The sequence below is a fragment of the Cephus cinctus genome, unplaced genomic scaffold, assembly GCF_000341935.2.
Source record: "Cephus cinctus unplaced genomic scaffold, Ccin1 Ccin1_scaffold0173, whole genome shotgun sequence".
Lineage (NCBI taxonomy): Eukaryota > Metazoa > Arthropoda > Insecta > Hymenoptera > Cephidae > Cephus > Cephus cinctus.
In genome coordinates, this window is record NW_014332897.1 from 1 (window position 1) to 11,488 (window position 11,488).

At 43.6% G+C, this 11,488-nt stretch overlaps 3 protein-coding genes and 1 long non-coding RNA gene across 5 annotated transcripts in view; 2 read left to right on the forward strand and 2 right to left on the reverse strand.

The window, feature by feature from the left end:
* Positions 1-643: 643 nt before the first annotated feature.
* LOC107264569 lies at positions 644-1,691 on the forward strand. The gene is made up of 3 exons (XM_015732972.2): positions 644-963; positions 1,038-1,207; positions 1,272-1,691. Exons 1-3 carry the CDS (start codon positions 787-789, stop codon positions 1,582-1,584), a joined length of 660 nt encoding a protein of 219 aa, XP_015588458.1. The 5' UTR covers positions 644-786; the 3' UTR covers positions 1,585-1,691.
* LOC107264572 lies at positions 1,601-2,452 on the reverse strand. Its single transcript, XR_001536982.2, has 2 exons — positions 2,197-2,452; positions 1,601-2,114 (listed from the first exon to the last, which is right to left on the reverse strand). It is a non-coding gene; the product is annotated as an uncharacterized LOC107264572 (long non-coding RNA).
* On the forward strand, positions 2,005-3,116 carry LOC107264570 (ribonuclease P protein subunit rpr2). Its single transcript, XM_015732973.2, has 4 exons — positions 2,005-2,144; positions 2,212-2,273; positions 2,338-2,429; positions 2,511-3,116. Exons 1-4 carry the CDS (start codon positions 2,141-2,143, stop codon positions 2,899-2,901), a joined length of 549 nt encoding a protein of 182 aa, XP_015588459.1. The 5' UTR covers positions 2,005-2,140; the 3' UTR covers positions 2,902-3,116.
* The window catches only part of LOC107264568 (cadherin-87A), a 36,341-nt gene continuing 27,873 nt past the window's right edge, over positions 3,021-11,488 (reverse strand). For both annotated transcript variants that reach the window (XM_025081818.1, XM_015732971.2), the window contains exons 5-25: positions 11,000-11,134; positions 10,717-10,909; positions 10,322-10,632; positions 10,080-10,235; positions 9,818-10,005; positions 9,573-9,735; positions 9,043-9,487; positions 8,727-8,918; positions 8,383-8,639; positions 8,164-8,296; positions 7,876-8,091; positions 7,497-7,796; positions 7,169-7,413; positions 6,794-7,087; positions 5,750-6,715; positions 5,496-5,671; positions 5,296-5,431; positions 5,085-5,209; positions 4,916-5,017; positions 4,633-4,846; positions 3,021-4,543 (exon numbers count right to left, since the gene is read on the reverse strand). In XM_025081818.1, coding sequence (XP_024937586.1) covers positions 4,424-4,543; positions 4,633-4,846; positions 4,916-5,017; positions 5,085-5,209; positions 5,296-5,431; positions 5,496-5,671; positions 5,750-6,715; positions 6,794-7,087; positions 7,169-7,413; positions 7,497-7,796; positions 7,876-8,091; positions 8,164-8,296; positions 8,383-8,639; positions 8,727-8,918; positions 9,043-9,487; positions 9,573-9,735; positions 9,818-10,005; positions 10,080-10,235; positions 10,322-10,632; positions 10,717-10,909; positions 11,000-11,134 — 5,067 coding nt within the window. In that variant the 3' untranslated portion in view covers positions 3,021-4,423. The remainder of the gene's footprint in view (positions 4,544-4,632; positions 4,847-4,915; positions 5,018-5,084; positions 5,210-5,295; positions 5,432-5,495; positions 5,672-5,749; positions 6,716-6,793; positions 7,088-7,168; positions 7,414-7,496; positions 7,797-7,875; positions 8,092-8,163; positions 8,297-8,382; positions 8,640-8,726; positions 8,919-9,042; positions 9,488-9,572; positions 9,736-9,817; positions 10,006-10,079; positions 10,236-10,321; positions 10,633-10,716; positions 10,910-10,999; positions 11,135-11,488) is intronic.

The following is an 11,488-nucleotide window of genomic DNA, read 5'->3' on the forward strand; positions in this document are numbered from 1 at the left end:
ATGAGCGCTCCGAGTCCAGGCCCTGCCTCGAGCGCCCCCACCATCCGCCGGCTCCCACTCGCCGCCTGCTCCCACTCGCCGAGTCCTGCGTGAAAAATTTGCGCGCACACAATTTTGGGCAACTCCCAGTACTTCTAAATATGTTTGGCCAGAATTTGCGATTTATAAGTGTTAATATTTTACTTTATGGATTTAATTAATTATTTTAATGTCTGAAATAACATCTACTGAACAATTAATTAAAAATGCTGAAAGATACGTCGATCTAGAATTAAAACGCGATCATCAGCTCGATCCAAAATCCCAGTACTTCTAAATATGTTTGGCCAGAATTTTCGATTTTTAAGTGTTAATATTTTACTTTATCGATTAAATTAATTGTTTTAATGTTCCAAACACCTACTTTATTAATATTTCTAAGGGTTGCTTTTGGAACCAGCAGGGGTTAGCGGAGAACCTCTGCCCGCCAAGCTACGCGTTCGTTTTCACGTTTAGCTCGGCTGCGACGGGATTGACATTGTCAACGGAGGCGGTGATCGCAAAATCCTACTTCCAGACTCGCCGCTACGATTTAGCGCCAATATTTTGTTACCGCCTCAAACCGTAGCGTTGTGCATCTCTCTAGTCATTTCTGCTGTTTCATTGCTCTACTCCAATCTGATTGTTTTATTATTTATGGTTTCGGAGTACGTTATTTGAAATTTGAAAGTCGTGCATGTATAATTATAAAGTGATAGCCTCTGTCAGTGCAAATTACTGCAAACTTATCAACTAATTACTGCAACGATGGCCAAAGTCTATTTTCAAAAATTGACACACCAAGCACAAGAACTTGATGCAGGTTTAAAAACGCTAAGCGAGATATGGAAATTACACCGTATTTTAATTCGTGATTGTGAAGCGGATTCAGCCGAAGCTGAAAGATGCATTCGGAAACTATGGACGGACGTGAAAAGTATTAAAGTACTACATTGTTTCTCTAATGCAACAATTATTCTATCAGTTCATCGAAACTATCAATTATACCAATCTTGCAGGCTGATATACAACATGATGTAGATCAAGTGACAAAGAATTCATTGGACATGGATCAATTTCTTAATGAAACGCGTGAATCCTTTCAAAATGCTAAACAAGAATGCGATGAAATCGAATCGGTTTTTCAAGAATATGGTTATGCTCATTCAACCAGTAATAGTGTTGATATGTAAGTTTTTATTCGTACAATGCATTAAACTTTACCACTGTGAAAATGTATACTTTTGGTTTAGGACAAACAATTCTAGCAGTCTAGATTCCAGTATTATGGCTGAGGATGAAATGGAAGACATTGATATAAAGTTTACTCCTGACATGAAGTGGCATCACAGATCAGGAACCTATGATACACCTATTAGTGTTGAACATAGTTCCGCTAAACCACCTGTATACGGTATTGCAATACCAGTTATTAAAAGTTTGGCATCGGTAAAAGAAAATGAGACCCCAAATGTCCAAAGTGTTGAAATACAACATACTCCATTCCACAGTCGTTTTCAAGAACCTATCTACTCACCACATTTTTATAATTTAGGGAAAAAGTGAATAATAAACTCATTTATTATATTTAATGTTATTTATATTCACTCTTATACTTATATAATGTACAGTAATATACTACTTTAACAATGAATATTGATTCCTAAACGTCATTCTTTTTTAAAACATTCAGTACCTAATCTATTCATATGAGACAGACCTAGAATGTGTTTTTTAATTCACTGCAAGTGCTGTGCACAATGTTGTATGTGTATCAGATACATTACAGAAAAAAGACACAACAATGTTTATAGTGCTTAAAGTAGTTGCAATAGATGTACGAAATACACTCCCTAGTAATCAATTGCACTTCAGTTCTTTCACAGAAACTTCTTGTCCAACACTATATCATAACCTACCTATCAATTATAAATCAAGAATTACAAACATAACCTAAATAAAGAAGAAAGTATGATACACAACAGTCTTCGTATCAGAACTGTATATTCCACCAAAGAAATGTTTGTCAGTGAAAAATATCAGTCATACTTCTGTTTCAAATTCATACTCAACTGAATAACCAAACACAGCATAACCTAAAAGAGCAACCAAAGCCATAAATATGGGTAAGCTCGACTTATTTACAATTTTCATAATTTCTGACAATGAATAACCTACCTGGTTTTATATCAGAAACGGAAGTGAAGCTTTGCCAAGGAAAAGACGTTTTCGAGCGAATGAATTATTTATATCAGGTAAGTGTATATCGACGGCCGGTTCTTATTTCGAATCGTTGAAAAAATAATCATTTAATTCAAGGCAAGCCAATTCGTCGCATCGAAAAATAAAACCGTAGCCTCTTACTATGGGAACGTAATGGTGAACTGTGGCAAGAAAGCCGTGTTACGTATGTAAGTTTCAAAAGTCAAATATCTAAGTATATATTACAAATTGGCAAAATTGAATACCAAGTGTAAATGAAATCATCTCAGGGAACCAGACTTAAAGAGGAGCATATGCAAGAGTTGTCAGACTCCTCTTATACCAGGTGAAACGGCAAGAGTGAGACTTGGATCGAAACCCAGAAAACTCATCAGGTGGACGTGTTTAACTTGCAGAAGTATTAAAAAATTTCCTACCAAACAAGGCCATAAATTATGGAGCGATCAAGCCGAATCTATCGTTCAAATATTTGATTATGCTCGGTATTCAAAGATGGCCAATGGGTCGTCAGTTCAACCTGATTCACATTATGTTAAGACAAATCCTCAAAGTGAAGCCATGAATTCGGCCAGTGACGAAAAACCGAGTGGAGAAAGTGTACGGGAAATCCATAGCAAGGAAGATAAGGCGAGCATAATTGAAATAAAACAAGTTGAGTAATCACTGCTACCGGAAATTATGGAACCCAGTAATTACGGTCTACTTTCACAGTGAAACTAAATAAACATCACGGACTAAATCACAGCGGTATATTAATTATTAAAATCCTAAGACAATACTCAAGTACGAATATTTTATATTAATTGCTTACATAAAATATGTTACAATATTACAATCAGTTTGTAATCGATAAACAGACAGTTTTTCTTCACTAATAACTGGAACAATCATAACTCATATAACGATCTAATAATATTATATAGTATCAATAGTAATATTATATTAAACATTCTTGGTAATTAACTTATCCGAGTTAAGTTACTTGTTTTCGAGTACGAGATACATCGTAGGGCGACTATATCACTTTTAAGAAATTTCGAGCATCCCTACTTCCTCTGGAACGGAATAGTCGATGTATCGGTATTGCATTAAAGCGAAGGACGTGCCAATTTTTTTTCTATCGAGGAAGTTCAAGATGACGCGCGTGTATAACACGATATCGAAAATCCTTATCAGTGCCACTAATTCACCTATATTTACCTATGATATGACTATGTCCGCCCATCGCCCGCGATTCGCCCGAGTACTATAAAAATGAGTTGGCGTACCTCGCAGCGATCAGATCGGTGATCGTATGCCGATCGATTCTAATGAAGGTTGAAAAATAAGATTTAATAAATGCGTACCAGGACAGCGGCATTGATAAACTCGGAGTTTTCTATAGGTGCGAGTAACAAAGGTGACTATTAAGTTCCGAGTGATATATTATTTGAGCAGCTGCACGATCGCGACGAGATGCCATTGTAAACATAAAACTTCGAGGAAGACATGAAAGGCTCATTTGCCTTGAATTAAAAATAGAAAGAAACGATAGGGAATTGGGCTAGACGGAATCTACACATTCAATTATATACATATATCTGTCGTGCCAAGCTTCGGTCGTTTATTTCACAGTGACTATGATGCAACATTTCTTTCTTTCGTTTCTAAAGTTACCCTAATTACGTTAGATAGGACCCAGGTTGGCAACGCACACATATATACATGCACACACCGGCTATAGGTAATGTTTACTCAATTATAATTATCAATGGCCGATCATCGTGGCTCCCCGTCTCATGGCTGCTCCCAGAGTTGCGAGTAGCACTCGTTCGTTTTGAGAATCTCGGGGGAAAAGTCCAAAGGTCAGAGAGCATATGAAATACGGGACCATGTCCAACGTATAATAGTATTAAGAGTCATCTTCGGAGATATCCCCGAGAGTCGCAGCATCCTCTGGACAAGCGTTTCCCTCCACGCAATCTTCACCATACTACCCGGTTATTGTCAAAGTGGCACATGCGCGCCAAATGCGTTTCTCGTCAAAGAATCCTTAGTCTCACGAGGACGGAGACGGAGAGAAACGGTGTACGACGACGAGAGTACGTATTGATCAAAGAGATTCTCTCTCTCTCTCTCTCTCTCTCTCTCTCTCTCTCTCTCTCTCTCCCTTTCTCTCACTCTTTCTTATGTGAGCACCATTTTACACGAGCCCAGAAACGAACTGTGGTTGACCATCGCGATTCAGAGTTAACTGAGGAACGACGTTTGAGGTCGCTGGCTGGAATGTTGATCCTTGGAATCCCATTGCTGATTCGTAGAGCTATAATCAGAAAGAATGATCTCGGTCCATGAGAGGAGGTTGCTGACTTTGACAATTCTTTAGAAAAATCTCTGCCTTTTAATACTCACATTATGATTTCCTGGAAGGGTAGTATAGTCAGGAGTGGTTGGTCGATGTCTGTTTGGTGGTAATGGGTGCTGAATGGTAGCATAAGTATTGTCTTGTGACGTATCACCCATACCGACACTCACACCACTTCCGCGTCTCTCAGTGCCAAGACCGGCTTCCGGTTCGCTGAATACTTGCATAGTCAGTTCTTGTTCTTCGTAAATCTTCAATTTCCTATGATAATTATTAATTCACAGTCTCGTACCAGGTTGAATAACACAAAAAGATCCGATCATTACTCACTGCTCAATCCATAATGGATTCTCTGTAGTGTTCAGTTCATCGATGATTTGCTTCTTGATTAAACCATCCTTCTTCCGTATATCACTCGGTACGGTTATTACCCTGAGCATTACGAAAGGGTATAGTGCCTTAGATATTATTCAGGTTTTTAATCTGATGAAAAACTCACCAGTGACGTAAGCAACAGCACACCACCGTTACTGTAACGGCACCAACCAGTAAAACCACCAGCAGTGCTATTAAAGCAGCTAGAGCTGGATCAAATGGTTCCTCCTGCGCTCCCACATACGCCGGCTGGAATGGACGAATAAGTTATCCCTCGGACTATTAGGAATTTCATTAGCAGATCGTAAAGTCGAATAAAACCCTATTTGACTCACCACAACGTTTTCTATGGCGAACCCAGTGTAATACTCCTTGAGGAAGTCGTATTTAGCATCTATGACTCTGAGTACTTGGGGCACGGGTGCAATGGTCTGGGCATTGGTATCCACTACATGTAGATACATATCGCACCTGCAAGATAACACATATAAAGAATTTTTCCTGACTATAGGGCACAATGAAGAAAAATTTATACCAATCTCTGCGTATATGACCGGAAGCGTCGACGTGATATCTGATATCGTCGACAACTACTCGGCTCTGAGTAGCGTTGGACAATTCTGCAACTATCTCATCCCGTTCCCTGTTGACCTCCTCGGGAGGTCGCGAGAGAATGACCCTTATCAATTGCGATGGCTCGAATACCCAGACCTGGTGGGGGTATAAAATAATTTAGAAAACGAATAATGCGGAACGTATTAGATCTACTTTTTAAAAAGAGTAACTGACGTGAACTTTGGTGAGTGCGTATCGCTCCGGTGATGCCGTCTCTTTGGCGATAACCTCCACGATAAATCTGTCCTGGTTGTACTCAGCCATGTAGCCACTGGTAAGGACTTTGCCATCCTGGGTCACACTGAAGGGGCTAGGAACAATAGCACCGCTCAGCTTATCGGATCCATACTTATACAAATTTGCACTGGCGACATAATAATGGAGCGTCCCATTGTCGCCTAGGTCGGGATCAGAGGCAGTGACCTTAGCTACTACGTCATTAACGTTGGCCATCGAATTGATTCCCGCGTAGTAATCGCTTCTCTCGAAGACAGGGGGATTATCATTCTCATCGAGAATCACGATAGTGACGTTCACGTGACCGTGGTCAGTATCAGCCATTGTTATTCTACCGTTATCACCAGATCCCACGTACAGATCAGGATCATTGGCAGCAAGGATTGACAAAACATAACTGTCTCGGGTTTCACGGTCAAACGATTTATTCGTATAGATGCTACCGTCTGATTTATCAATATAGAAAGCACGCTCCTCGTTTCCTGCTTCTATATAGTAATAAACCCTCGCGTGTCTACCCTCGTCCTTGTCCTCGGCGATCACTTTACCAACGAAGTAATCCTTTGGACGATTTTCCGGCACGTTGAACGTGTACTCGTCGTAAAATTGAGGTACATTATCGTTCGTGTCTACCAGCAACACTGTCAGCAGTCGTAGCGTCTCATACGTAGTCGGACTGCCATGATCGGCCGCTACCAGGACAAGTTCAAATTTATTTTTGACCTCACGGTCAAGTATTATTTTGGCACGCAGTTCACCGGTTTCTCGATCGATCGTGAACTCCTCAGTTTCTTGCACGTTTTTGTTACCAACTTTCAAGTGGTAACCTACCCTTCCATTTTCCCCAGGATCACGATCCGAGGCTTTGACAGTCATTACTAAGTAATTTGGCACTCCGGCATTCTGAGGGGTGATACAAAAAATGAATGTTAATTATTTCACAACGAATCCACGACACGAGGTACGGGATATGAATCTTACTTCTGGAACTTCAACTGTGGCATTTGGTAATTCAGGCATAATAAACTCGGGCTTGTGCTGATTAACGGGCAGGACTCTGACATCGACAGAACATTTGTCAGAATGTGGTCCACTTCCGGCACCGTCCCTGGCTTCCACCTCGATTCTGTACGTGCCTGCTCTACCCAGCAGAGCGACACCTGGATAAAGGATACCAGTTTCTGGATTCAAGACAAACGACTTGTTCTCATTTCCACTGACGATCGTGTACCAGACCTCGCCGTTGAGTCCCTCATCAGGGTCTGATGCTCTCACCTTGACAGATCCAAAGCGATATCATTTTCTATAGTACGTAACATTATAGTCTCACGCAAGAGTTCAAGGTCAAATATGTACCTGAAGAATGGGAGCTGGTGGATTGACAGATAAATTCTCAGCAACGGATGCTCTGTAACTGTGCTGACTAAATATGGGTCTGTTGTCGTTAACATCAATCAATTTTATATGAACGGGGACCGTAGTGCTCTTTCTGGAATTCAATGGCGCCCCGTCGCTTGCCATCACGGTGATTGTAATATCTCGTGTTATCTCTCTGTCAAGCACCGTAGCGCCGCCAACTGTTATTTCGCCGGTCTCGTGCCCTAAGAGTGTAATATATGAGAAAAAGTTTACGATTGGAAAAATGTTCCAAAATCTCAGCCAACGTGTTAGCTTCTAAACCCACCTATATTAAAGTCAGAGGCATTCTTTCCGATTAGACTGTAGCTGACTTGACCAAAGACACCCTCGTCACTGTCACGAGCTTTTACGACAGTCACGTGAGTGCCAGGGGGTGAGTTCTCTTCAATGGATGCGTTGTAGGACTCTCGTTCAAACTGCGGTGACTGATCATTCACATTGATGACAGTAAGAGTGACTTTGGCGGATGATGAAAGTTGAGGAACACCAGAGTCATAGGCCACCACTGTGAACTCCAACTGTTTGGTTTCTTCGTAATCGATAACCTGACTGGTTCGCACTATGCCTGAATAGAGCGAATACATATTTTTGTTTAAAACATGAAAAGGCTTACTACCCACGGAAGAGCTAAGACGGTTACGTACCAGTGACGTTATCTATCTTAAAGTAGGAACTCGGCGGTTCAATGGCATATCCTGCGATATTGCTATCAGCATCAGTAGCAGTAAATGCACCAACCACTGCGCCAGTCGGTTGTTCTTCCTGCATTTCAATGGAATAACGTGGATCCTCTCTTGTCCATGGCTTTGCAAATTCCGGTGCCATGTGATTAACGTCAATAATAGTAACCACCAGAGTGCCTACAAATAACTTCATTTTACAGGCATCCATTACATAAAGACATAAATCCATATCAGAGCCTATATACCCACCCATTCCCTGTTGGAGGGTCGGTGCGGAGGTATCCGTGACAACGACTGTGATGCTGACAGTAGCAGCGATGTCTCTATCCAGAGGTCTGACAACGGAAACCTGTCCAGTTTTTCTGTCCACAGCAAAAAAGTCCTAAAACAGAAAAAGGTTGCTAGACGCTATTTTAAGATTTCCAACAAAGATCGAAAGAAAAAAAATAATACTCAAGGACCACTTGCCTTGAAGCTCCTATTATCGCCCGTGACTTGTTGGCCGTTCCTATCGATGGCAGTGATCGGTTCAGAAATAGCGAAATTCAGTGCCTCGGGAACGGTGCTATCAGGATCTACAGCCTTGAGGGTTGCGAATACAGTCCCGATAGCGGTATCCTCGGTGACCTCGGCCCGTTGGGTCTCCGGCGTGAAATAAGGTGGCTTGTCGTTACTGTTCTCCACTTTTATCATGAGCGTGGTGGTTCCGGTAAGACTTGGCGTTCCTAAAGGCAGAGTAGCATGAAAATGATCAAGCCCATCCCGGGTTATGGAAGGAATATCAGTGAGCCGTGTAATATCGAGTGACGTACCACCATCAAAAGCGATGACCTCAACATGGTAGGTATTCCTCTCGTCAAAGTCGAGCTTACGTGAGACCGTGATAGCCCCGGTGCTAGAATTTATGGCAAAATCGTCAGAAGCTCCTTTCTGAATTCTATACACAAGCTCTGCGTTGATGCCGCTATCCGCATCGGTAGCAGTAATCTCATCGACGACGGTTCCTATCAAGATGTCAAGAATTCTTAACAAAACATCCTTGTCACTCCCCGTCCAGATATTCTAAGGAAAGCTCACAGTCTCTACGCTAGGTCTAAGATAGGATCGAGGGTAGCTGCACGCTATTACCTATGGCCGATGTCTCCGGTATACTAGCCGTATATAGATCATGCGGGAAGACTGGGGCATTGTTGTTAACGTCTCGCACGGTGACGTTGACGAGGGCAGTATCCGTGAAGGTACCGTCGCTGGCCTCGACCGAAAGAGCTATCCAATCGCGAGTGGCATTGGTCACGTCCAGAGGACTCTTGTTGGCGATCGTTATCTCCCCGGTGTCTGGGTCTATCGCGAAAAGACCCTGGTCGTTTCCACCGACCAAGGAGTAGGTGATCTGGGAGGCCTTGTCTCTGTCTCGCGCCTGGACTTTCAGTTCCGGTTCGAATTTCTCGGCACCCTCGTCGATCACAGCGCGATACTTCTCTTGAAGGAATCGCGGTGGACTGTCGTTCGCGTTGAAGAGACGCACCAAGAGGTCGACGCTGGTGGTCTGACCCTTGCCGTCGTCATCGGTCGCCTATGGAACGACCAATAAAGTCTCAGTTACGGCCAATCCCAATGGGCTTTGCGGATTGAATCGCAGCGGTAACGAGGTGTTATACCTTGTACGTTAGGAAGTATTCGGATTGAGTTTCGTAATCGAGACAGGGTGGTGTTCCTGGGGTTGGACAGGGGGCTACGACGATGGTTCCAGTTCTCTTGTCGACGGAAAAGTGTTCGGCGCCAGTGCCCAGCAGCTGATAGACTATACCGGCCGTCCCGTAGCTACAACGAGTGATAGTGGTTGATGATCAGTTTTATTAATCAATTTATATTATATTAATTTGATAATCAATTTCACACTCACCGTCCGCTGTCACGGTCCTTGGCAGTGATAGTCGCCACAGTTGTTCCAGGAGCAGCTACTTCGGAGACGTCGGCCGTATAAGGCGGGCTGCTGAAGGAAGGAGCATTGTCATTGGCATCGGTAATGGTGACGATCACTGTAGCCGTTGACGATAGCTTCGGATCCGTGTGAACCTCCTCGGCAATGACCTACGTATCGAATGCATTAGGTTGCCTTGCTGGTATTGAAAAAGAAAAAAGAAAAACTCATTGAATCTTCCTACCAGAATAATAAATTTTCGCTGATTCGGATTCTCGTAGTCCAGGGAGCCATTGGTGACCCGTATGTTGACTGCCGTGCTACCGGTGGCCATTGTTGGCTCAACCGTGAATGCTCCGGTGAAGTCATCCAATCTCAGAGAGAATACAGAATTCTGACCCTGGGGAGAAAGAGAGTCGGAGAGAAATAAGAAGAGGACTGTGACGTGGGAAGATTGTGAGGTTCGGGACATGGTATCCTACTCACTACGTCCGGATCCTTGACGGACATGTCCAGGTTGGGCAGTGGAGTGCCGTCGGGAACATTTTCCGGAATCTCAATGTTATATTCACGTCGATTGAAGGTAGGCGGTTCGTCATTAACGTCTTTAATGGTGACAGTCGCTTCCGCCGTGGATACTGTCAAATTGTCATTACCGGAAACCCCATCGATCACCTCCTGAGCCTTGATGGTGAGTGTCAACACTCCCGTCGAATCCTCCAAGGCTTCGCGGTCCAGCGGTTTCGCCGTCCTAAGTTCGCCGCTCTCAGCATCCAAGAGAAAATAGTCGAACGGATCTGAGAATGACGAAGCACATTTCACTCGTGAGACACACCTCGAGAGTATTCCAAGAAAAGAAAGAAAGATCATCCGCAGCCTACTTGTCACCAGCTGGTAGACCACCTTCCTGGGCATTCCGCGATCGCCATCGCGCGCCTTCACAGTCATCACCAGAGTCCCTATGGGATCGTCCTCTCGCACGACCCCGGTCAGGGAGTCAATGAATTCAGGCGGAGTGTTCTGAATGTCAGCGACCTTGATCTCCACTCCGGTGGTGCTGTTATTAGTGCCGTCCTGGTCGCAGGTAAAAATACCAAGTCTCGATCAGTACGAAAGGATCAAAGGATCAAGATTGAGAAACGTTCGGATTGTAATTTGACTCACGCTGGCCAATAGGAGCAGCTGATAGAATGGCCTCTCCCTGTAGTCGAGTGTCTGTCGCAGGACCAACGCCCCTACGTAGGTATTCTCGCTCTTCTCCACGTCGACAATCCCGAACTTCTCGCAGGCATCAGGAAACTGCCGAATAATCGAGAAAGGCTCGATCAGAAGAAACAAAAGAAAAACTCTCTAAAGAATTAATGACCCCGCTCGATCCTCAGGACTTTCCCCGGTCCCAGCCTGAACGACCTTACTCTCCTCTTCAATCTGTTCCACCGTCTGGAATCCATCGTCCCCGCGCTGGATGAACGAACATTAGCACCTGCTCCGTCGAGCGGAGCCCGACAGCCCGACAGTGTATAATGACGTTTCTTTTTCAACCAGTCACAGCGAAAGGATCCATCGTAGGACTGGAGGACCAGCAGAGGCTGCGTCAGTCGGAGGAAGCTGCAGCTGTAGATTCTGCTCGTATGGGAAGTACACGTGGGAGGG